General features: G+C 38.6%; 1 protein-coding gene across 1 annotated transcript in view; it reads left to right on the forward strand.

Moving 5' to 3' along the window:
- The window catches only part of rassf3 (Ras association domain family member 3), a 104,576-nt gene that overhangs the window by 729 nt on the left and 76,907 nt on the right, over positions 1-26,940 (forward strand). The window contains exon 2 of the mRNA XM_041780656.1: positions 20,528-20,637. Within this exon, the coding sequence (XP_041636590.1) occupies positions 20,528-20,637 (110 nt within the window). The remainder of the gene's footprint in view (positions 1-20,527; positions 20,638-26,940) is intronic.

Genomic DNA, 26,940 nt, shown 5'->3' on the forward strand with positions numbered 1-26,940 from the left:
TGAAAGCAAAGAACTTTAAGCAATCATAACATGTTAAGAAGAATATTCTGAAGCTCAGCATCCAGTTGCAGCCTGACCACAAAACTCTTAAAATGGTGTCAACTTTTTAAGTGACGTAAATGACAGACTTTAAACATTAACAGAAAATAGACAGCAATGCCAAATCTGAAAATTTATTGTAAATTAAAAATAAATGCTCTCTTTTCATCAGTAGTTCAATGCAGTGGTGCAGTACTGGGTATACCCACTTATTTTTAGTCTCCGTGGAGTAAAACCACAATTCAGTCCACTCTGATGCACATCATTCATTGGTACGTTGCAATGTTTTCCCCTAAGATGACAAAGCCTTTCATTGGCTGCCACTTGTTTGATTAGGTAAGAAAATAAATGTCAAGATAAGCCAATCAGATGCAGGTTCTCTAAGGTATTTAATATAATCTGAGCTGGCAACTGGCAACTTTCTTCTCTAACTATAATTTTGTTATTATCTTAACGGACTTAGGTCATGCACAAGATGCACAAAATATTAAGTGTCAGTGTGCAAATAAAAAAATCAGGGATGTAGTTATGTAGCTTTTTGTACACTTATACTTTTTGAGCATTTTTTTAAATCAGTAATTTTACTTTTATGTAAATTTTGAGGGAAATATTGTACCTGATTACATTTTAAAAGCATGAATTACTGATTTAAAAAAAAAGAGTAAAACTACAAGTCAAGAGGGAGTCTAGGCTTTTGTTGACGATATGAAACTGGCCAGAAGTCTTGCTTCACTTACACAATGTTCAGCACATAGCAAGAAATCGAGTCCAAATCTTACTACTATAATTAGCAGTGTGTCTGTGTTGATTTGCACGCCACACCGTTGCTCCAGTTGTCCTCGAAACCTCTCAGATGACTTCTTGGGTGTACTGGTTTGAAACTGGTGCCATAACAAAATCATAAATATGTACAGATTTTCTATAAAATCCCAAATTGTCATGCCTCTTGGTTCAGTTTGCCCCCCTCCTCCATTATGTGCTGTTACGTCACTTCCCCTGAATTACACATATACTCACTCTGCCACAATGCCAAAGAGGAGACGGCCTTTGCTCCCAAACACGAGCTAAAAGACGGAAACTACACCGCAGTGTTGTACTCAAGACCACCTATCCGAGACCAAGACTTGCCCAAGACCATAGGGCACAGAGACCAAGACAAGACCAAGACTATAAAAATCCATTTAAAAAAAACCATGACAAGGTTGAACAGTTAAAGAGCTTTCTCTCTTTAGTTTTAATTTTCTTTCTAATAAATTTGCAACTCTTTTAAAGCACAGCATGCAAAAATCTCAAATCTTAACAAATTTGTTCCGTTAACTTCTTGTAAAAAGTTAAATCCTTGAATGTTTTTAAAAGCCACTGACAAGTCTAGAATTATTTTAAATATGTAAAAATGAGAAGTTTATCTAGATTTGTCAGGTGAATGAGGCCCAAAGTAAGTGATCAGAGGTTTTTCTGACTAGAATAAGATGGACTGATGTCTGAGTTTTTGCATGTGTAGCTATTTGTTGTTTTAGCAAGATGTTCTCCTTATCATCACATTAATAAAGTTAAAGAATAGCAGATCAGTGCTGGTCTCGACTGGTCATGATGGAAAATCCTGAGTCCGGCCAGTCCAAAACCGAGACAAGACTGGGTAAAAATGCTCTCAAGTCTAAGACAAGACCAAGACATTCAAAATGTGGTCTTGAGACTGGTCTCAAGACCAAGACCATTATTGAGTACTACAACACAACTACACCTGGCTCATGACTGGTTTTTCTCTGTAACTGAGAGAGCGTGATAGCGCTGGAAAACAACTGGACTTTGTTGAAACATATTGAACAAGATAACTCAGGAGATGTCACACCTTCGTGTTAGAAATTACAGTTTATTTGCTGTTATTTGTTGGTTGAAGTTGGCTGTGCTGTGTAAACGTGTCAGAATCTTGGTCTGTCTCTGCACAGCCAAACAATATGCTGCCTATAAGCTCCACAATAAATAACGCGAAACATGGCAACTATAGACATGTAAGTACTCGACTTTTGTCATTTTTGAAATGAAAACAACTCACTGCTGTTCTTTGTTCTTCTTTTAACGAAGAAATGTAGTCAAGTTCTGATAAAACTGGCGCTTTAGCAGCATCCACCCTAATCTCTTCCTCCATAACTGCACCAGCTCTTGCTGCTGCTTGTTTACGTCACGACTTTGCTGTGCCTGAAAGTACTGCCCCTCGTCGCTGATTGGTCCTGTCACTTTCTAACCGGGCCCAAACGGTTCAGATGGGAGCTTTGCAAGATGGATTTGCCAGTGAAAAACAAGGGAACGGGCGTATCCATCTGCTTTGCAAGATGAATCTCTGTATGAGTTAGAACTGAAAGATGATAAATGGTGTGTGAATAAGTTTGGGAAATATTACTTTGACATTGCTATTGAGCCATAACCAGGAGTTAAGTTAAATGAGTCTGGTGGCACTGTTGTGTATGACCAGGATGTGAGTGTTGTTGTTTTCTAGACTTTATTTAGGGAGGAAACTTTATCAAGGTGTTGCCTCAGTTAACATTAATATTAGCATTTCTTTAACTACATACTGTCTGTTATTCTGAGTGTTAAACATAGGTTGTCAGAAATCTGTACAGGATGGGTGCGGGACAGGAGTGGACGGCACATGCTGCAGGATTGGGCGGGATTAAGAGGAGCCCCAGGCTGCATTGTAGGCTGGTCGTAGCACTCTCTGCATGATGTAGTCGCTTATTTTAGTTCTTAAAATTGTGAATTCTGACATCTTTTCATTTAGTACTTCAAAATAAAACTAAGAGGAATTACAGTATATGTGTCATTGTGTTCTGTCACTTTTGAATTTAAAATTCATACACCAGAGTAAAACACTTGTAGGATACGTAGTGTTAGTTAGACTAGATAGGTCCAGTAAAATCATGCAGGGTTAATAAATGTTTTTCATTCATGCATCTGAGCATGCATACTTCAGACAACCTCTGCATAAGTCACATCAGACAAGTCTGGCATTGCCACTGCTTATCCTATTTTTCTTTAAAAAGGGTTTATTCTGTGAAACAGACTAAATTTGACTGAAACATCATCAGTATTGCAGTGCTTGATTTTATTGCATTGATAAGAAGTCTCAGTATTTAGGCTAAAAATAAAATTATTGCAGCATATCTTTACAATGGACCAGGTTTTTGACATGCGCCACTCGTCAACTGGACCCCAGAAAGTTTATGAGCAGCTTTTCTGCTGTTTTACCACGAAGCAATCCACTTTTGTAAGTGTTCCTTCTATGATAAATTTAGAGTGTGAATGTTTGGAGTTCATGAAGATAAACTGAGCCGTAGATGCTTTGTTTACTGATTGCCATCACAGACTTTTTTAGGAAACTCTTAAATAATCATCTGAACATTAAAGTGTCATTGACAGTGATAGAAAGCCTGTAATGACATTCAGAGGAGACTCCATGCTTTGATGACATAAATAGGCTGGGTGCTGAAAGGCAGCCCAGCAGCAGGAATGTAGTCGGCATGCAGACGGACCGGTTCAGGTCTAAAAGGAAACAAATCTCAGTGTCTCCATATGTATGAACTCTGGACCTCCCCCTAGATCTACTTCTGTATGTACAACAATAGATTCACACAAGAGGCTCTTCTTCCTCATTTTTTGTAACAAACACGTCTGCCATTGTTTGGGTGACAAGATTTTTAAACCGCCACACTGGTGCACTTTAATTTTACTACAAACCCGCATGATACACTTCAATTCATCATCAGTGCAGCTTACAACATCAATAAAAGTCCTTAAAAGTGTCTTAAACTCAGTCTTGTAGTGAACATGAAGCCGTTAGTGGGAGAGAAACACAGGGGTGAAATGGTCCTATTTTTGTGTCTGTTAGTTGGCAGTTAGCTGAAGTCTGAACCAGCTATAAGACACGGGACAGACAGGTTGTTAAAGCCTTAGAAACAGTTAGAGTAATCAAGTCGAGATGTTATAAATATGTGCCACACTCTCTGAATCATTAGGAGAAATGCTTTAACTTTAGCTGTTAGGAAGAAGCTGGATTTGACACCAGATAGCTAATCAAATTTGAAAACATCCTCTAAATAAACACCAAGAATGGACACTTGAAGCAAAAGGGCGAAGATGGGGCCCTAAACAGAACCTTGTGAGGCACCAGTTGTGAACAGACAAACCAGTGCTGCAAGTATGGTGCATTGTTTTGGTATTTTAGTTGATTGTTATGGATGATGGATGGATTTATTAGTGAGATTCATGTTTGGAAGGATGGTTGGATAAAGGGTGCATGCATGGATGGACGGATGAATAGATGGAATGATAGATCCATAGATCAATGGATGATGGATGGATGGATAGATGGATGGATGGATGGAGGGTTGGATGGTTGGATGAAGGGTGCATGCATGGATGTATGGATGGATGGATGGATATATGGATGATGCATGGATGATGGATAATAGATGATTGATGGGTTGATTATGAGATTGATGGATGGATGCATGGATGCATGGATGGATGTATGGATGATGGATGATGGTTGGATTGATTATGGGATGATGGATGGATGGATGATGCATGGATGGATGATGGATGGATTGATTATGGGATGATGGATGGATGATGGATGGATTGATGGATGATGGATGGATTGATTATGGGATGACGGATGGATGGATGATGTATGGATGGATGATGGATGGGTTGATTATGGGATGATGGATAGATGCATGGATGGATGGATGGATGATGGATGGATGGATGAAGTTAAATAGTTACATGAAGCCGTAGAATTTTTGTTCTGCACTATTATAATAATGCACTTTGCTGCTAACTTCCTCTCACAGCAGCCTGATCATCAAGTCTGTCATATTTGCAGTAGAAACCACATGAATTCTTGGTGCCAGGAGGGAATTCCTTCACTGAGAGCAAACATTTAAAGGTGTTGTTCTTTCTCTTCAGTGCCTCTTCTATAATAAGCTCACTCTTCTTTTTAACAGAATAAATCAGAGCAAATAAAGGTAGTACACTACAAAGAGTGAACCTTTAAGTTGGCATTATATGTGTCTTTCAATACCTACTGTATGGACTAGTTTTGCATACCATAGATGGCATGAATCCAGACTTAACATCAACTCACTTAAAACATACATCAGCACTGTAACAGAAGCAGAATGACAAGAATAAAAGAAATATAAAAACAAGACTGACATAGACACAGATGATTCAGTCTCCCTTCTCTGTCCTGGGGCCTTTTAACGTCATAGAGACAATGAGCTCTGTGTTTCCTGTCAGTTTTATCAGCACTGTTAATGCACTCTATGTGTTTGTGTGGACATAAGTGTGTGGGCCGATGTCTCTGCTCGTTGTAGATGCATTTCCGCAGTTAATTGCCACTCAGGAAGCTTGTTAGAAGTCCACTTCTCTATCTGTACTTCAACAAAGTTTGAAAAAGGACAAGTTGTTCCTACAAACTTCCTAAAGGTGAGCTGCCTCATAGCTAACGCCCTTCAGATGTCCACAGACGACTGCTGCTGGTCACTAGTTCACTTATTAACACTGAAACAGTCACTTATAAATCAGCTTTGTTCAGTTATTTATTTAAATATTAATCTATCATGCAGCAGACAGACTCCTCCGATACAGATTTAATGTTGAACTATAAGACTGCTTCATACTGAGGTGATTCAGCTTCATATTTTGTGCATTTAAAGACTTTTATAAAATAACTGCCTCTTTAGCTCCTTTCATTGATGGTTGCAGTAAAGAGACACACTGAAGTCGCAGTAAATGAATCCAGGATTCCCACTGTGGGTCAGATTAAACTCGATAAGAGGAGATGCTACTTGACTCTCTCTCTCTCCCTCTTCCTGTGGGTCTCTCGTCCTTTCTCTCTTTGTCTCCCTACAGGATGAAGTAACACAAACCTACAGGGGTATCAGACTCGTCTTTGTCTGATCAGGTTTAGCACCGCTGCACCAGATACTCTGTGTGACTTCATTAATCCTGGGTTAGAGGTGGATCTAGGTGCTCTGAGACTCTGCTGCTGTTTCCTGATTTCTCAGATTTTATTAACATAAGCAGAAATAAATTACTGTGAAAATCCCCCACAGCACCATGCAATAATTATAAGACCATGACCTTTTCGGGGCAGGGCAACAAAAAGCTTGAAAAGTAAGTGGTACTGATGAAAAACAGCTTGAGGAGCATTTTGCAGCTAGTTGGGTTAATTGTTAACAGGTAGGTAACATGACTGGGTGTAAAAGTAGCATTTTAGAGAGGCAGAGTCTCTCAGAAGTAAAGATGGGCAGAGGTTAACCAACCTGCCAAAAAGACTGTGTCTAAGAATTGTGAAACAATTTCAGAAAAATGTTCCTGGCTGTAAAATTGTGAAGACTTTGAATATCCCACCAACTACAGTCCTTAATATCAAAAGATTCAGAGAATCTGGAGAAATCTCTGTGATCAAGGGACAAGGCCAAAGGTCAGTATTTGATGTTTGTGATCTTCAGGCCCTCAGGTAGCACTGCATTAAAAACAGGCATGATTCTGTTCTGAACATCACTGCATGGACTCAGAAACACTTCCAGAAATCAATGTCTGTCAACACAGTTTGCCATGCCATCCACAAATACAAGTTAAAGCTTTATCATGCAAAGAAGAAGCTGTATGTGAACATAACCCAGAAACACCGCTGTCCTCTCTGGGCCAAAGCTCATTTAAAATGGACTGAGGCAAAACGGAAAACTGTTCTGTGCTCACATGAATCCGAATTTGTAATTATTTCTGGAAACTACAAACACCCGTGTCCTGTAAACTAAAGAGGAGAGGGACCATCCAGCTTGTTATCCTGGCTCAGTTGTAAAGCCTGCATCTCTGATGGTATGGGGTTGCATTAGTGCCTAATGCGTGGGCAGCTTACACATTTGAAAAGGAACTACCAACGCTGAGGAGTAGAGAGAGGTTTAAGAGCAGCATATGCTCCCATCAGGAAAACGTCTCTTCCACAGAAGGCCTTTAATATTTTAGCAAAACAATGCTAAACCACATACTGTGACACTGAACCAAACAAATGGACTCAAATGCAAGCCCCAACACACAAAGAGGCAAAATTAGAAAGTCTTTTTAATCCAGGGATTCTCAACCTTGTCAGCCGGCGACCCCAAAAATAAAGTAGCAAGAGATAGGGGACCCGCACTGTTCCTGAGGGTGGCTGAACAGCCATGCACAGGAATAGTCATGTCCAGACAAAACTGCCCATAAGGGGAGATAAATGGGTGAGCTTTCTGAGCCCCAGCCAAATGTGTGGGACCATGGAGGTCTGGAAAGTCATAGTCAGTTGTAAAGTAAAGCTGTGATATCTTTATTTTGTATTTAACCTAAATAATTACCAATCTTATAAAAAACTATTTATTATTATTATTTTGTGCTGTAGTAAATAGCCCTCTTAAAAATGTAAATCCCTTTTCTTTAAAACAGAATTAAAATGGGTTAAAAATGGCAAAAATTGGTGAAAAAGGTGTTGAAATGGGATTTTAAAAGTAGCAGAAATGGCAAAAATTAGATAAAAGTGGCACAAAATAAGCAAATAATGGCCAAAAACAGGCATTAAAAGTGGTAAAAGGGGATTAGAAAGTAACCAAATGGGTTTAAAGTGGCAGAAATGGGTGGAAAATTTGGTGAAATGGGAAGAAAAATTGGTTAAAACTGACAAAAATGGGTGTACTGAGCCAGAGAAATAGGCAGAAATGGGTTAAACTGGCAAAAATTGTCACAAAGAAATAATGAAACATGGGTAAAATTGGGTAAAAATGGTTAGCAGTGGCAATAATTGTCAACAGGAAGCAATAGGCAGAAAGACTTGGTTTAGAAGTGACAAAACATGGCAGAAAAGGGTTTTAAATGGACAAAAGTGAGTTACAGTGTAAGTGGCAAAAATTTGGCAAAATTGGTGTGAAGTGCTACATGTGTAATTCAAAAAAAATTTTTTTTTCCTTGAGGGATCTGAAGACCCCTCTCAGTGTTGGTACACAACATACTCAACATACTTGCCAAAATTATCTAGGAACACGTGGGAATGGCTGTAACACCGACCCAGAGGATGAGATAATCAGGCAGGGAAGGAAAGGACAAGGGAGACTAAATACACTGGGGAAAGGGAGACAGTTACACACAGAGATAATCATGGATGTTGGAAACAGACAGGGATAGGCAGGACGGAGTGATCTGAAAAGAAACACAAGGTAAGTGTACAAAATAAAACAGGAATATAAGAAAATATTTAAATTTAAGCATAGATATGACACATACTGCATCCAGCACAACAGCATGGCTTCACAGAACTGGCCTGCCAGCAGCCAAGATTTGGAGCATCCTAAAATCCAGCACAGGAGATCTAGGACTGTTGAGTAGCTAGAATCCTACATCAGACGAGAATGGGACAACATTCCTCTCCTAAATCTCCAGTAACTGCTCTTCTCACTTCACAGACATTTCCAGACTGTTGTTAAGATGAGAGGATGCTACACAAAGGTAAACATGGACCTGTCCCTACTTTTTTGGGATGTGGTGCTGCCATCAAATTCAGTATAAGGTTCATGAAACTGTAAAATTTCTCAGTTTCAACATCTGATATTTTTATGTTCTATTATGAATAAAATATGGTTTTATGAAATTTAATTTAAGTATATTCTGTGTTATTTACATTTTACATGCGTCCCAACTTTTTTGGCTCTGGGCTTGTAATAAGATAGTTAAGTCAATTATTATTACAGGTCAGCGGATTTAGGAAAGGGTGGGCCATATTCATTAAAAATAAGAGACTGAAATAATAAAAAGGATGAAGTTAGTGTGGCGTTTGAGGAGTTTATTTCAGCGAATGGAGGCTAAATTTGCACCAGAGTGTAAAATACTGAAGTCTCCATTTACCTCTGCTCTGTGTGTGTCTGCAGCTGCCACATGGCGAGTGTATCTTGTCCCTTGTAGAGCCAAACTGTCACAGCGACTGAATAAACAAGAGACGGGAGCTGACACATTCACACACAAATGGGGGTCAGAGTGAGAGAGAGAGAGAGAGAGAGCTAGAGAGAGAGAGAGGAGGGACGAGAGGGCACGACAAGAGAGAGAGAGGGAGAGACTATGGATGGAGGTGAAGGATGATTTTGTCTCCATGAGTCCTCTGGATTTACTGGATTTATCAACATCTGGCTTCCGTCAGAGCTTCCAAACACTCGGTGGTGTTTAGGTGTGTGACTGTCTGTGTTTGTTAGAGAGAGAGAGAGGAGAAATGGGTTTTGCCAGAAACTTTGGCAAAACTTTGAGGAGAGTGTCAGGATTTTTTTATCGCTTTCCCAAAGTGATGCGGCGCTCTGGCCGGCTGGAGGTCAGTCTGCTTTGGAGGAACAATGGTGAGTGTTTCTAAAGTTTATTTCAGTGTCAGACCATGAAATCTCTAAAGACTGGAGTATCTTCTCTGCAGGAGACAAACCAGACTTTAACGAGTGCCTGCATTTTGATTTGAAGATTTAGATCAGTTGAAGCCATCTGGTTTTGCCTGTAATGACATTATATTTGGACGTTTCCTTTCTTATCCTTTCTTTTGCTGGAGATTTCAGTATCTTCTTCCTCTTGCTTCTCTGCATGCTGAACTGAATGTGTTTTTTGGATGCAAAAAGCAATATTTATTACAAGAAGAAGCAAAACAGATCCAAATGTGTATTAACATTGGGTATTTGGAGAAAAAGACCCAAAAACTAGCTTTTATTGCGGTCTTTTCAGTCACTAATGCATGCATTGTGTCTGTTGCTTTTTAGACAGCATGGCAGATTGTAATTTGAGATCTTTCTATTCTTAGCGGCTCAGTTTTGATTACAAGATGAAACTCTAAGAGCATGTCCAAACTCGTTGAAAGAAAAGTGGAGAAAAGCAAAAATAAAGGGTATTATAAAGAAGCAGAGACAAACAGATGGCTGCTGTACTCTTATAGCAAACACCTGTCCTCTTAGACACACCTGTCTTTGTCCTCTGCTGTATGAGCATGTGAGCTTTACAGCCTTCATTGTATACATGCAGAAATACAGCAAGAACAAATCCAAACAGTAGTCATACACTAGCATTTTCCTACATGTGTTTACTACTGCTTTAGTGGAACTATAACTCATACTACAGACTCTTTCTGCTCTGAACACAGCCTGTAGTTAAATCATGTGCTAATACTAACTCTCTCCTCTAATGCAGCAGATAAATACAGTACATCCCTGTCCTTAGACTGTCTAATGCATCATTGCAGACAGCCACACAAGCTTAAAGTCTCTCCACTGATCATTACAGTCTCAGCCATAAGGCATTATTATCATACATGTGGTAACAGTCACTCCACACAATGGTGCCATGTGCTGGCTGTGACAGGAGAAAGTCTCCACTTAGAGATAGTCCTTAATGAGGTCCAGTCTGCACTAAAATAAAGAAGGCAGTGCACCAGTGTTCATTTTCTAGTATTCACCTCAATCTGTGGATTTGACCTCTTTCCAGGCAGCTGATTCAGTAGTCTGTAAGACAATTAAAGTGTTTTATAATGCCATATAATGTGGTTTTGTGTAATGTGGTATATTTTGGTATTGCATGATGCCATTTCATATAACCCTTTACGATATGGTTTACGGTATCATACTGGCTCTTTCTCTATTGCATTGTATTGTATCTGGTATCATGTTATCCCATCACAAAATGCCTCTTGCTATGTGAGTCATGCATGTTCTGTACACTGCTCAACACATGTACATGCATGTATTGTATGGTATAGTATGGTACCATACTGTATTATTGCCCCCTCATCCAAAAGGCAACTTGTCAATAAACACTTCCAACATTTCGTATTGTATTGTATTTCGTTTCAGTTGTACTGTTTTGTATCAGTTCATATCGTTCCATTTCAACCATTTTCTTTGTTTCCTAACATATAGTATCATACTGTACCGTACCATACCCTATCATACAATTTCGTATCAGACTGTTTCATATTGTACCATTTCTTATTGTATCATTACCTCCGCCAAGGAGGTTATGTGATCGGGTGGGTTTGTTCGTTTGTTCGTTTGTTTGTTAGTTTGTTTGGTAGCAACATAACTCAAAAAGTTGTGGATGGATTTTCATGAAATTTTCAGAAATGTCAGAAATGGCATAAGGAAGAACTGATTAAATTTTGGGAGTGATCTGGATCACCATCTGGATCCAGGAATTTTTTAAAGAATTCTTTACTATTGGGAGATAGGGCTAAGGGCGGAGGTCTGCGCTCTCCGAGTGCTTTTCTAGTTTCATATTATATCTTTTGTATTGTTTCATATTGTATCTTTTCGTATTGTTTTGAATCGTACACTATATTGCCAAAAGTATTTGCTCACCTCGCATATGAACTTCAGTGGCATCCCATTCTTAATCCATAGGGTTTAATATGACGTCGGTCCACCCTTTGCAGCTATAACAGCGTCAACTCTTCTGGGAAGACGTTCCACAAGGTTTAGGAGTGTGTTTATGGGAATTTTTGACCATTCTTCTAGACGAGCATTTGTGAGGTCAAACACTGATATTGAACAAGAAGGTCTGGCTCTCAGTCTCCGCTCTAATTCATCCCAAAGGTGTTCTGTCAGGTTGAGGTCAGGACTCTGTACAGGCCAGTCAAAGTTCATCCACACCAAACTCTCTCATCCATGTCTTTATGGACCTTGCTTTGTGCACTGGTGCACAGTCATTTTGGAAGGGGCCATCCCCAAACTGTTCCCACAAAGTTGGGAGCATGGAATTGTCCAAAATCTCTTGGTATGCTGAACTATTCAGAGTTCCTTTCACTGGAATTAAGGGGCCAAGCCCACCTCCTGAAAAACAACCCCACACCATAATCCCCCCCTCCACCAAACTTTACACTTGGCACAATGCAGTCAGACAAGTACTGTTCTCTTGGCAACGGCCAAACCCAGACTCGTCCATCAGATTGCCAGATGGAGAAGCGCGATTCATCCAGAGAGCGGGTCTCCACTGCTCTAGAGTTCAGTGGCGGCGTGCTTTACACCACTGCATCCGACACTTTGCATTGCACTTGGTGATGTATGGCTTGGATGCAGCTGCTCAGCCATGGAAACCCATTCCATGAAGCTCTCTTCGGGTTCTTGAGCTAATCTGAAGGCCACATGAAGTCTGGAGGTCTGTAGCGTTTGACACTGCAGAAAGTTGGCAACCTCTGCACACTATGCGCCTCAGCATCTGCTGACCCCACTCCGTCATTTTATGTGGTCTACTACTTCGTGGCTGGGTTGCTGTCATTCCCAATTGCTTCCATTTTGTTATAATACCACTGAAAGTTGACTGTGGAATATTTAGGAGCCAGGAAATTTCACCACTGGACTTGTTGCACAGGTGGCATCCTATCACAGTACCACGCTGGAATTCACTGAGCTCCTGAGAGCGAGCCATTCTTTCACAAATGTTTGTAGCAACAGTCTGCATGCCTAGGTGCTTGATTTTATACACCTGTGGCCATGGAAGTGATTGGAACACCTGATTTCAATTATTTGGATGGGTGAGTGAATACTTTTGGCAATATAGTGTATCGTATCTTTTCATATCATATCGTATTGTATCTTTTATCGTATTGTAGCATATAGCATCGTATCGTACTGGATTGTATCGAACCATGCTGAATCCCATCACACAGTATTGTATTTTATTGTTTCGTATCATATCTTTTTGTATTGTTTTGTATCGAATTTTTTTGGTATTGTTTCGTATGGTATCTTTTTTTCCAATTATTTCATATTGCATCTTTTCGTATTGTTTCTTATTGTATCGTTTTTCCTATTGTTTCATATTGTATCTTTTTGTGTTTCTAATCATATCTTTTTTCATATTGTTTTGTGTCATATCTTTTTGTATTGCTTTATAGTTGTATTTTTTTGTATTTTTTAGTATTGTATTGTATCTTTTCGTATTTTTTCATATTGTATTTTTACATATTGTTTCGTATGGTATCTCATCATATCATATTGTACAGAATCTTTTTTGTATTCCTTGGTATTCTATTTTCAGGTATTGTTTCATATCATATCGTATCTTTTCGTATCGTTTCGTATCGTATCGTATTGTTTCATATCATATCATGTCGTTTCTTGTTCATATTCCTTGGTATTGTATTTTTTGTACTGTTTCATGTTGTGTCGTATCTTCGTATTGTGGCGTATATCATCGTACTGTATTGAACTGTATGGAACCGTGCTGTAGCCTATCACATTTTATTATATCATATTCAACCTTGCTGCATCGTATCATATTGTAGTGTATCGTATCGTTTTGTATCCTATGGTATTGTATTGTTTTGTACAGTTTTGTATCGTATTGGTTTGAAGCAAGCACCAGTTCCTTGTGTTTTGCATCGTATCGGACCATGCTGCATTATATCATATTGTATCCTATCGAATAATATATTATGTATTATGTCATATTATATAATACCATATTGTATGATATCTGCTGCCTCATATCGTATCGTTTCACACTGTATTATATCAAACCATTCTGCGTTGTGTTGCACTGCACCACATCATATTGCTTAATAATGCGTCATATTGCATTGCATCGTATCACATCCTATCACACCATGCTGCATCATATCATAGTGTATTGATCTTATTATGTATCCCGTCTTATTGTATCAAACCGCTTTGTATCTCAGAAGAAGCTAAATGACTTTATAACACTGTAACTTATCTAATCATATTGTTTTGAACAGTACTGCATCCTATTATCTTGTGTGGTGTTGTATGGTTTTGTATGATATATCATGCTGCTGCTGCTGCTGCGTCGTATCATAATACATCAAATCCTATTTTATCCCATTGTATCATATTATATTGCATCACATATCGTATTGTATTGTATCGTATCATATCAAAATGCATCATATTGTCCCAGAAAGCAACTTGCCATAGGAAGCATACTGGTACTGAACCATAATCTATCATTGTATGGTATAAGACAAAATATGGAATGTATGATTATAGTACTGTATTTCACCATATATGTACAGTATCATATCCTGTCCTATCCCATCCCATCCCATCCTATCCTATCATTCTGGCTAGTCTTAGGCACGCTCCAGAATATTTCAGGCTAAAAACTAGCAAACAAGCTGAATCTCTGCTTCCTTTGGGAGTATTGTGCTCTTGATGAATATGTCCACCCACCTTTCTTTCTCTCAGTTTCTATTTTTTTTTCTCTCAGAATGAGCACATGGTGCCAACATTTATTTTAAGCAATAATGTATCCCAAGTGTCAATTACTGAGGCAGAATGCCCCGTGTGTGTTACTGTGGGTCTGAGTGTCACAGCAGCTGAAGGCTCATTGTGCTTCGCTCTGCACACACAAACCTGATTAGAGAGTCTGTGTTAAAAATGTTTCACACAGAGGAGGAAAAACTGAGGAGTCTGTCAAGTAAGTGCAGTCTGACCAATGACCTCTTAGAGGAAATCCTGCAGAGTTTGACAAAAAGAGCCCTTTGTCTGTTGATTTGCAGAGCTGTGATGGCAATATGGAGTTAGTTTTTGAATCCCACCAGAGCTTTTCACTTAGAACTAGGGCCTCATAAGATACAGACAAATTTATCATGGTTTGTGCAAAACAATGCGTGCATTCAAAGAAAGAAAATACGAATGCAACAAAAAGTAGCATTTAATATTAAAATACCCATATGACTTTTTTTTCTTTTTCCACCTGGCAAAAAAAGGGAGCACCTTTTCCTAGCTTAATGAATGAAATGTCAGTGCATCATTTTGTACATGCACTCCTGCATGTCTGTAAATTGACAGAAATGCTGCTTTATAAGTAGCATAGTAAAGTGCACTGTTGTGGGACTTCTTGCATAATTCCTCTGCTCTTCTGTGCTAGCATAAAAGATTGAAGGATCTGTGAGTGAGTGTGTCAGTGGGTGACAGCGCTCATTGAGCTTGATCGATTGTTGGCGTCTAGGAAAAGCTTTTATCCCTGAGACAGCAGTGAGGAAGAGGAGAGGAGGGAACAGAGAGGAAGAAGGAAAAGAAGCAGAAAAAAGATGATTACAGTTTCTATTCAACTTTTTTGGTACAAGAATCATTAAAGTTACAGCATGACAAAGTTTTTTACCAATGATTCTGAGGAAAGCGGTTACACACTAAATTTACCTGCAGTCCATTAAAAGTTGTATCAGTAAAATTAATCATGATGGTGGAGTAAAGGCAGAGGATCACCAAATTTAAAGGGTTTTTGTAGAATGTTTCATAGCGATCGTTTTGGAGATGCTGCTGTTTATAGAGACATGCATGCACGATGAACGTGGTGATGATAAAAACAGATGTGAAATTCTCTTTTTCTAATTGCCTTCAAATAAACATAAAACAAAAAGTAAGGAAATTTGTGTTTGGTACGTTATTTCTTTGTTGTAACAATGCTTTTTGGCAATAAATTTTATACCGTTTGAAAGCCTGTTTAGTACCCTTTTAAATGGTGCCACGTTTGTAAGGAACATGCATCTGTGGGATGAGCAGCAGAGCTGAGTATGTGGGTTGCGCCCATGAAAAATGTGCCAAATCTTCTCTACCAGTGCCAAACAGCTTATTTTGCTAATGCTATTGACTCTTGTTTTGAGCTTCTGGTAATGTGGAGTTTGGGAACCCACTGGGGGTTGTGAGACACTGAGAGGGGGTCTCCAGTTGCCTTAAAAAAACTAAGACTATATTTTAAATTACATATTTACCACTTTACAACAATTAAGCCATATTGTAACCCACTTTCATCACTTTTTTCCCTCCAATTTTGCCAATTTTAGCTCATTTTTGCCAATTAAAACTAATTTCTGTTGATTTAAACCCTTTCCACCATTTCTTTTCTGCCAAGTTCTGTGACTTCTAAACCAGTTCTTTCCATCTCTGCCTTTCTTTCCCTTTGCTGACCTATCATTGCCACTGTTAACAATTTTTACATCCATTTTTACCCTTGTGAACCACATTTCATCATTATTTATGACAATTTTTGCCAGTTTAACCAATTTCTGCCTATTTTCTGCTTCAGTAAACCCATTTTTGCTGGTTTTAACCAATTTTTTTTCCCATTTCACCAAATGTTCTACCTATATTTGCCACTTTAAACCCATTTGGCTACCTTTTAATCCCCTTTGACCACCTTTTTATGCCTGTTCTTGCCATTATTTGCTTATTTTGTGCACTGTTTTCGCATTTTTTTCCATTTCTGCTACTTTTAAGATCCCATTTTAACACCTTTTCCACCAATGTTTGCCATTTTAGCCCATTTTAATTACATTTTTAAAAAGGATATTCACTACAGCATAAAAGAATGATAAAAAAAAAAATTTTTTATAAGATTGGTAATTATTCAGGTTGAATATAAAATATGATTATTGCAGCTTAACCAATTTCTGCCTAGTTTTCTGCCTCAGTAAACCCATTTTTGTCACTTTCAACCCATTTTTGCCATTATTTGCTTATTTTTTGCCACTTTTTTCTATTGTTACCATTTCTGCTACTTTTAAAATCCCCTTTCAACACCCTTTCCTCCATTGTCTGGCATTTTTAGCCCATTTTAATTCTGTTTTTTAATAAAGGGATTTATATTTTTTAGGAAGGCTATTTCCTCTGGCACAAAATAATAATAAAAAACCTTTTTTATTAGTGGCAATTATTCAGGTTAAATATAAAATATAGGTATCACGGCTTAACTTTGCAACTGACCATGATTTTCCTGACCTCCATGGTCCCCCAGTTCAGCTGGGCCCCAAGCTTGCCCATTTATCCCCCCTTATGGGCAGCCTTGTCTGGACATTCTTGATTGTGCATGGCTTTTCAACCACCTTCAGGCACAGGGCCCCGGTCTCTGGCACCTTTATTTTGGGTCTCTGGCACCTTTATTTTGGGGGTTGTGGGCTAAAAAGGTTGAGAACCACTGCTTTAACAGATTCAGTGTAGACAGCAACGTGAATGCAACGCTTGCATGCTCTAAGACTTTGTGTAAAAAAGACGTGTAGACCTGTTCTCTCAGGGTTTTGTCTGGTAAAAGTGCCCCAGAACCAGTAAAAATAATGGAAACTCTATGATATAAAACTGACATGAATGTTGCATCAAATCTTAGTTGTTTTAATACATCTATTATTGGAAGGACTGCCCAACCCTAGTTTGAATATGTAGTTAAATGTGTGACATTACCACTAATGACTCATGCTGTTTGCATGATGTGATGGATGGATGGATGTTTGGATTGTTAGATAAACTGATGGAGGGATGTAGAAGGCTCTCCCTCTCTTCCTCTGTGGATCAACTTCATTGTGCAGAGGTTTGTCGGCGGATGACGGTGTCCACAGGCAGATGGCAAGAGAGAGAGGAAACTAGTCATAACAATCTACGTAAGAGAGCAAAGAGAAACAGAGAGGAGAGGAGAAAAGAGAGAGTGATTGAGTCAGCAGTCCTGCATCCACCACCACCTCCACCCCCCTCCTGTCTGTGCGTCCGTCACTCTGCGGCCTCCATTTGACTGTTAAATCACCCACTCAGCACAACAACACAGAAGCACAGAGAGAGAGGTGGCCGCACAAATCAGCATCTGAAGTCTGATAGAGACACAACCTGGGGCGAGAGACGCCAGGGAACACCGCAGAGAGAGAGAGAAAGAAAGAGACTGGATTTGGGATTTCCTCCTCTGTGTGTGTGTGACGTGTGTGTGTCTGTGGAGATGAAGATGGGAGATGGGAGCAGCCATGTGCAAACTGTCGGATAAAGTCGGGCAGCAGGTGAAAAAGAGGTCACCAGGTAGGAGGATCATGGGAACTGAGACAAACTCAGGAGGTGTTGCTAGAGTCTTGTGTGACTTAAAGTCGGTGTGTGTTGTGTGTTGGTCGTGTTTGTAGACTGGAAGTCTCTCCAGTGTGAGTTATGTTGATGCTTAATGGTGATTCTGGATCCTGGCCAGTCTAGATGCTTCGCTTTGTGTGTTTGTTATCAGGACAGGACTAAGGGAAGACAGCAGGGACAAAATTATCCTGTGATACTCAGGGCTGGAAAGTAACTAATAATATTACATATATGTGTGTGTATTTTAAAATCAGTAATTTCACTTTTACTGGAGTGTATTTTTGGTACTGTTGCATTTTAAAAAGCACCAAGTTCTGAGTAAATTATTAAGCATTTGTGTTCAGGCCTTTTTTTTGCTAGTTAATATATTTTAAGACAATTATCTTTAATGGGTTTGTTTGTTGCATACTTTTCCTCTCTAATAAATCATTACAATGCCTAATATGGATGAAAATATTTATTTATAGTCTGTTTATTTGGGACAGATAAAGAATACATAGACAACTGAGAGCAGCCATCCCAGGATAGTATCATCATGTTTATAGCGAATGCTAATTTGCGACATCCGTCCCGGCTTCTGTGAGAATAAAAAACTAGCCAGTTGATAGCCGTGGTTCTCTTGCAGACTGAATAAATTTGTCCTCCAGGATTTTCCTGTATTTCCCTGTCTTCAAGCCTTTCAGGGCTGCTGAGAAGCATCCCCACAGCATGATGCTGTCACCATCATGCTTCACAGCAGGGATGGTGTGTTTGTAGTGATATGCTGTGTTAAGCGTCTTGTCTGGTGGCCAAAAAGCGTCATTTTTTTCAACAGTGGCTTTCTCTTTGCCACTCTCCCATCAAGCTTTGGCTGGTGAAGAATGTGGCCAACAGTCGTATGCAGAGTCTCTCCCATTTAAGCTGCTGAAGCTTGGAACTGCTTCAGAGTAGTCAGCGGTGTCTTGGTGGACTCTCTAGGCAGATTTACACATGCGCCATATTCCCTCCATTTCTTCATGATGGATTTAACTGACTTTAACTGGATGTTCAGTGCCTTGGAAATGTTTTTATATCCATCCCCTGACTGATACTTTTAAATAACATTTTGTCTGAGTTGTTGGGAGTGTTCTTTTGTCTTCATGGTGCAATGGTAGCCATGAATACTGATTATCAAGTGACTGGGCTGAACGATTTGCAAAAATAATGAAATTAAGATTTTTTTCCCCCATTATTGCAATTGTGATTTAATATGCAATTATTTTCAGGTTCCTCATCTTATGGGGTAATCTTACTAGGTTCCTTGCAATTATTGTTCTAATTGTAAATTTGATATCAATTACCATCTTGAAGGGGATTTTTATTAGGGATGCACGATATTAGATTTTTGCTGATATGCCAATATTTACAGATTTATTTTAGCTGATATTTAAATATGTTTTATTTAACTAAAAATTCAATTTGGTCCAGCTTAAAAGTTCACTAATTTATTACTTCATATGGCCAAATTTTACAGTCGATATATGCTGATATTCATGGCAAAATATCGGCAGAAACTTTGATATCTGCCGATAAAAATATTCATAAACAAGAAAAGTAGGACTTCAGCAAAAATTCTAAAAAAGACACTTGAATGTTTGCATCATAAAAGAAAATAAAATCTCTGCTGCTGCAAAACAAAATTGCATTGAAATCTGTATTTTGACACATTTCAGGTTAAAGAAGTATTGCTCAGTCCGCAGTTTGAAAATTGCTATTTAATCTAATTTGCAATTAATTGCCCAGCCCTATTTCAGACACAGGCGTCTTAATACGACAATCAAATGAGACAAATTCACTGCACTCAGGAGATCCCTGTTTTACTAATTATGAAACTATTAGCACCGATCGGCTGCATCTCTGTTGAATTAAGTCGGTCACTTTAAAGAGGTCAGATATTTATGCAGTCACTTATTTTACATTACACATTTTTGTTTCATTGATATTACTTTGTAGAAATCTGTTTTTACTTTGACATTTGAGAGGGTTTTTTTGGTCAGAAAAGCCAAATTCTCTTAAACATGATTGATTTATAAAATCAAAATGAGGGTAAAACATCCAAGGGAGTGAATTTCTAACCTTTTGAGATATGGGGTTATGTTTTTCATGAGCAGTCGCTAAAATCATCAAGATACAAAAACAAAACAAAAAAAAAAAAAAAACATATCTGTAACTCTTTCACTTTATATGTGATAAATCTAGAATCTAATGAAGTTTAACTGTTGAAGAAAAAAAGGAAATTTTCCAAGCTCTTCTCACTTTTAAAGATGCTCCTGTATTTACTCTACTGATCTCTTTTTCCCTCCTTCGTGTGTCTTTATTTGTGCTGCCTGATAATGATTTAAAATGTAGTTCATGTTTTTTCACCTCTGTTCCTTTTTAATATTTAAATGTAGCTGAAATCCTGTCTGACCTTGTTTTGAAACTCTTCCCTTCATTATTGTTCAGGTCTGAATTTGCATGTTTCCATGGGGGGAGTTTGACCTCAGCTGTAGTTATCAGAGGATTATTTCCATAGACGTTAAACTTGCTCGTACGAACACGCCTACACGTACGACATGAATGATTTTACAATCACTGTTTCTCTGCAGGTTGTAAGTACACGTGTCACGCTGCGTGTCGGGACCGGGTGTCATTAGATTGTCATCCTGCAGCGTCGCCTGTCAGTCAGGACCAGATCAACAACAACACACCGCCTCATGTGAGTACGCCAAACTCTGTGTGTCATCGTCTTTATTCCCTCTGGTGTTTGAAGAAGCAGGTCACAGCTCTAGAGAGTATTTATTTAACTGAGAGAGGATTGTCATGATGAAGGAATTTTAGGTATCTATGTCGAACTAGAAAAGAAAATTATACCACAGCGAGAAAAATAAAAGTCCTAGAAGCCCAATATTGCTAGTTTATCATTTTCAGTCACTAAAGTTTACCAGCAGTCGACACGCTGTCTAAAAGCATGTATGCAACAAACTTTACCACTGTATTTTAAACAGTGTGTTTAAGATAACGTGGATGTTTACTTGCAATTTGTAGTGGACTAAATCCTCTCTTATGAGCCTGATGTGCAGCTTTTAAAAGCTTTGGGACTCTTTAGTTCATCCTAAATTCCAAAAAAGTTGGAGCGCTGTGTAAAATGTATCAAAAACAATGGTTTTCAAACCTCATAAACCCATATCTTATTCACAAGAGGACATAAACCTACCAAATGTTTAACCTGAGACATTTTGCCATTTTATTAAAAATATTAGCTCATTTTGAATTTGATGGCAGCGACACATCTCAAAAAGTTGGGACGGAGCAATCAAAGGCTGAGAACATAAGTGTACTGATGAAACACAGCTGGAGGAACATTTTCCATCGAATTAGTTTAATTGGCGGCAGGTGAGTAACATGACTGGGTATAAAAGGAGCATTTTAGAGAGACAGAGTCTCTCAGAAGTGAAGATGGGCAGAGGTTCACCGATCTGCAAAAAACTTTGTGTAAAAATTGTGGAACAATTTCAGGAAAATTTTCTGCAATGTAAAATTGCAAAGACTTTGAGGATCCAACATCTACAGTCCATAATATCATCAAAAGATTCAGAGAATCTGGAGAAATCTCTGAGAGCAGGAGACAAGGCCAAAAGCCAATATTGGTTGCTTGTGATCTTTGAGCCTTCGGGCAGCACTGCATTAAAAACAGGCATGATTCTGTCCTAGAAGTCACTGCATGGACTCAGAAACACTAACAGAAATCATTGTCTGTCAACACAGTTCACCGTGCCCTCCACAAATACAAGTTAAAGCTGTAACATGTAAAGAAGAAGCCATATGCAAACATCCTGGAACGCTGCCACCTTCTCTGGACTAAAGCTAATTTAAAATGGACTGAAAATGGAAAACTGTTCTGTGGTCAGATGAATCAAAATGTGAAAATTCTAGTTGGAAACCACAGACACCTAAAGCGTGCATCTCTGATGGTATGGGGTTAGGTTAGTGCCAGTGGCGTGGGCAGCTTACACATCTGGAAGGGAACTATCAATGCTGGAAAGTAGAGAGAGGTTTTAGCGAAACATGCACCCATCCAGACAAAGTCTAACAGCTTAGAAACATTTCTAGACATCATTTTCTGTCTGCACATTTAGCCATATCATCCATAAATGCAAGTTAAAGCTGCATCATGGATAAGGGGAGCAACAGTTTACACAGATTTTGGAATTCTTGGTTGTCCTATAATCCAGTGAAATAACATAGAGTGCATTGTTTAAATCCTTTAGAAAAAAACAAGTTTAAAGCACTGAGAAAAGGCCTCCAGCTTTGGTTTTGCAGTCTAATATGTTACACTGTGGAAATAAAAATAACAGTAATAAATAAGTTTTTATTCCAAAAACTTTTCTTTTATAGGAAAAGTTTTGTCCTACAACATTTGTTTGTCTCTATCATTGCTTCTAAGTTTGATTTTATTACAATCAGAAGTTGGTTTAACAAAATAAGAGGGTTGGAAATAAAAATTTTTAAAAATGTATTGAAAGAAAGTAAATAACGTTCTTTAAGACAGTCTTATTGTTATTGAGTTATCTGATTATAATAACCAGGAAGGCAGACATCACTGAATAGTTAAACGTGGTTTAGGGCTAGATTATTCTGGGATTTAAATAGTTATTATAACGCTGTTTTAGAGGATTCTCTGAGAGTTGATTGTAGTACAATGAACCACCACAAGAGGGCGGTGTAGTCAAACGTTCTGATTGTGAAGGCTCAGTCTGTCCTGAAGTTTGAACAGAAGGAATGCAGTTCAAACTTTTAGACTCTGAGTTATTTATTTATTTATTTATTTATTTTTGCTGCTTATTGATTAATTCACTTTAACCCTTAGAGGTCCACGGCTATTTTGCCAATTTTGTCAATACTTTTCTTTTGACAGTATAAACCACTCAGAAAATGTACACCATGCTCATGTTTGGTATCATTTTTTACTGCACTACCTCAACTTCAAGAAATGAAAACTAAATTTTTTCAGGTTTAATTTGTTGTATTAGATATAGGACCTCCAACATGGCTGATAAACCACCTTCAGGTACAGTGGGGGTCCTGGTCTCTGGCACCTTTATTTTGAGGGTCGCAGGCTGAAAAGGTTGAGAACCTCTGCTGTACAGTATGATCCACTGTCCCCTATGAGTAAAATTATTTTTTATACCAAATTCAAATGATCATATTTCCTGTTTTACTCAGCCTGTTGACATCAAACAAAAACAGAAAGAAAGCCTAAAAATCTGACTTTCCACACTAAATGATTGCAATATAAAATGTGTCTTTGTTTTCATGCTACCATGTGAGATAAATAGCAGATGATGAATTCACGCTGGCATGATCGTGGACCCCTAAGGGTTAACTCTCTAAGAGCATTTTAATTTCATACCATGTGTCGTGTTTTTAGCATATGGCTGCTAAATATTAGTCTGAAACTCAGTTAAAATATGAGTGGTTCCTAGAAAACAGCTGGGTGTGACCATGTCTGGGTTATGTTAGACCACACTGGACTGGACAGGAGTATTACATAACTCTGTCTCATGAGTTTCAGTCACTCAGAGTGTGATATGGGGCTGCTGTAAACTCTTACTCCCCTTGAAATTCATAATATTTTAATCACAGTCACACTTTAGTTTATATTTGTATTATTAGAGTTGCGAGGCTCAGATCCAGAGGCACAGCTTTCCTTTTCTTATCTTCAGCTGCTTTTTCTTGTTCTGAGGATATTTCTCTGGCTGTTTACCAGCCTGTTGAAACACTACAACCATAGTTCTGAGTAACCACACAGTGTTTACATGTCCTTAGCCAGTCGTGGCTCAGAGCTTTGGCTCCATGGTTTATAAACTGATTGTTTTTTATCCAACATGAGGAGGATCAGCTCAGCATGTTTCAGACCTTTGCTGATCGTACACCAACACTGATACTGCTGACTGGTGCTGAGTGCAGCTCTGTGGCTTCGCAGCTGGTGCCAGCTGTTTCATAGAAATACATTTTTGGTGTGGTTAGTGGGGTCTTAGTGTGTGTGTGGTTATAGATGTGCAGGACGTGTGGGAACTAGAGTTTAAACTCTGACAGAGTGCTGCAGCATTTGGTAATAATGTGTGATTGCAGTTGTACTACACACTACTGCAGCAGTGTTGGAGCTTTTACTACTTTGTGTTTTATATCTGAGCAGAAGTTTAGAGTTGCATGACCGTCTCCTCAGTTAAAAACTGCTGAACCATGAAAAAGTCTGACTTTGTGGTCGTTCAGTTCTTTGTGTTTCTGTCTGTCTGTGGTTTGTGCTGCTGGAGCTGTCTGAAAACTGAATGTCAGCGATCATAACATGCAGCCATGAGACGGTCATATGCTCTCATATGTTTCTGCAGAAGTCTGTTTACATTCTTGTGTTACTGTAAGAAATGAACTTTTCACCTGAAGAGAGGATTTGTACTCAGCTACCCTTCTGCCTTTAGTTTTCAAGACTGGAAACTGACTTTTGATATAGATTTTACCTTCAGCCATGATAGCATCAGTACAGTGCTTTTAAAGTGGGGGTCACGACCCCCTAGGGCAGGGGTGTCCACACTGTCCAAACTGGGGCATATTCTAAAAACAAAGTGACATATGGCCCAAATTAGAGCATGAAGTTTGTGCTTCACTGTTTTACACCACCTAGTTTCAGTGCAAGGCAGTGCTACCATGCTAATTCTGTAAACAAATATTTTGACGACAAGAATTTGGGGGTTCTTTGTGACTAAATTAAGACAACACTGTATATACTGTAAACAAATGGCAACCAAAATAATAACAATGCCTTGATGGATTGTGGCAGTGAATAAAAGTACCAGTGGCATTCCAGGGGCGGAGCCAGTAGTAGCCAGGGCTTACCGGGGCCCCCTGAAATATTTCCTCACAATATTGTGGCAATTCTCTGGTAATTAGGTGGTATTTTACCCTAACCCCAACCATTTTCCCTAATCCTAACCCTTACCCTCATAATGTGGCAATTTTCTAGAAATTAGGTGGTATTTGACCGAGTAATTTCTTAGAAATAAGATAATAATTTTCTGTTTAAGTTACTTGACAATTCCCAGATGTTTTTTATTTTGGCACACTAAATTAAAGTGAGCCTTTGCTCATAAATGTCATGTTATTTCTATGTAATTTTAAAAAACAGCCTTGCATTGTGCTTTTAGTGTAACTTCACACATGGCAATTTTTAAAGTTACATAGGAATTACGTGGAATTTTTGGGGAAGGGTCCCCTTTAATTTAGTGGGATTTTTTTAAAATTGGGAGTTATCAAGCAAGTTATATAGGGAATTATCAACTTATTTCTAAGAAATTAATTGGTAAAAATTGATAAAAAAAGGGGGCAAATACCATCTAATTTCCAGGGAATTGCCTTAATGTTACAAGTCTAATGGTTAGGATTAGGTTTAGATGTTTTTCTGGGGGTTAGGGTTAGGGTAAATACTTCCTAGTTACCAGAGAATTGCCACAATTTTATGAGGGTTAGGGTTAGGATCAGGTATGGGGGTTTGGGGTTGGGGTTTGGATAAAGTATCTCCTCAGCTCATTTAAATAAAGTGTAAGAGATTTTCCTACAATCAAGGAAATATGAAGCACACAGGGTTATTCAAAAATGTTGTTCTGAAGAAAAGGCAATCACAGACAGCACTCTGCTGGTTAATAAAGAGTTTCACACTGCTTCATATGTCATATGTTTTTATTATCTTATATTATCTTTTGATCTTTTTTACGGTATTTTTAAGTGTATATAAATACATAAATACATGTTTTACAGTTCTGAACCTGCTTTTACATACTCCACCTTAGCATATGTGCTGTATGAGGTCATCCTCCTCTGTGATTGGTTCCTCTGAAAGGAGCGGTGGTAAATGATTGACAGACAGAAAGAGCCAATAACCGGTCAGAGGGTCGACTTCCTCTCCACTGGGAAAGACAAACACAGGCGGAGAGAAAACAAAGAAGGCGGACAGAGAGGAATGTTCATGTGTTTTCTTTTTGGCTCTAATGGAGACTCATTAACACGACCTGATGTCAAATTAAAGAGCGGATTTATCTCTGAGAGAAAGTCATAAACGTCCTCATTTACGGTGACACATAACTTTAGTTTCAACTGGCAAATAAGGCCAAAGATTTTAGGATTTACTTAAACACAGGAGTGATAAAGTCAGAGATTTAAAGAGGAGGAGGAATGTTGATGTGTTTTTCCTCTGAGGTTTTATTGTCGCTCATTAACAGCTCCTGGCGAGAGAAGGTGGTGGGTTAACACAACACTGAATACACACTAAGAGACGCACAGAGAGTCAGCAGGAAGGAAAACTGTTGTGAAAGTTGGGGAAACATATTTCAGTGTGGGAACATTTCTCTCAGCCTTCTCTCTCTGTCCCTCTGATGTTTCTCTTTTCTCGTCACTTTGTCCTAATTTTAACTTCAGCAGGTCTGTCATCTTCAGTCGTAGTTACTAGTTTCACTTTTGACCCTTTTTTAAATGAAGGACTGAGCTCTGAGATGTTACCTGTCATTAGGAGGAGTATTGATCAGTTGAAAGGTTCGTTTTGAAGAAGTTTAAGATACTGAGTAGCAGGGATACTTGGTGCTTTGCTGTGTTTACTGTAGGTGAATCCCTAGCTCTAAAAAAGTTGGGGCGCAAACCAGTTGTTGGTCTACATGGTCAGTTTGGTTGGACCAATCATTAAAAATATGACCAGGGGTATCACATATCTGGAAATTGATTTATCATAGCAATTCCAAAAAAGTTGGGACACAGTGTAAAATGTATATATTGCATAATATTATTATTATGTATAATATTTTAGCATTTCATGAAAAATAATAGCTCATTTTGAATTTGATGGCAGCAACATATCTCAAAAAAGTTGGTACAGGGCAACCAAAGGCTGGAAAAGTAAGTGGTACTTAAGCAAAACAGCTGGAGCATTTTGAAGCTAATTAGGTTGACAGTAGGTCAGCATCATGACTGGGTATAA

The sequence above is a fragment of the Cheilinus undulatus genome, linkage group 23 (genome assembly GCF_018320785.1).
Source record: "Cheilinus undulatus linkage group 23, ASM1832078v1, whole genome shotgun sequence".
Taxonomy (NCBI): Eukaryota; Metazoa; Chordata; class Actinopteri; order Labriformes; family Labridae; genus Cheilinus; species Cheilinus undulatus.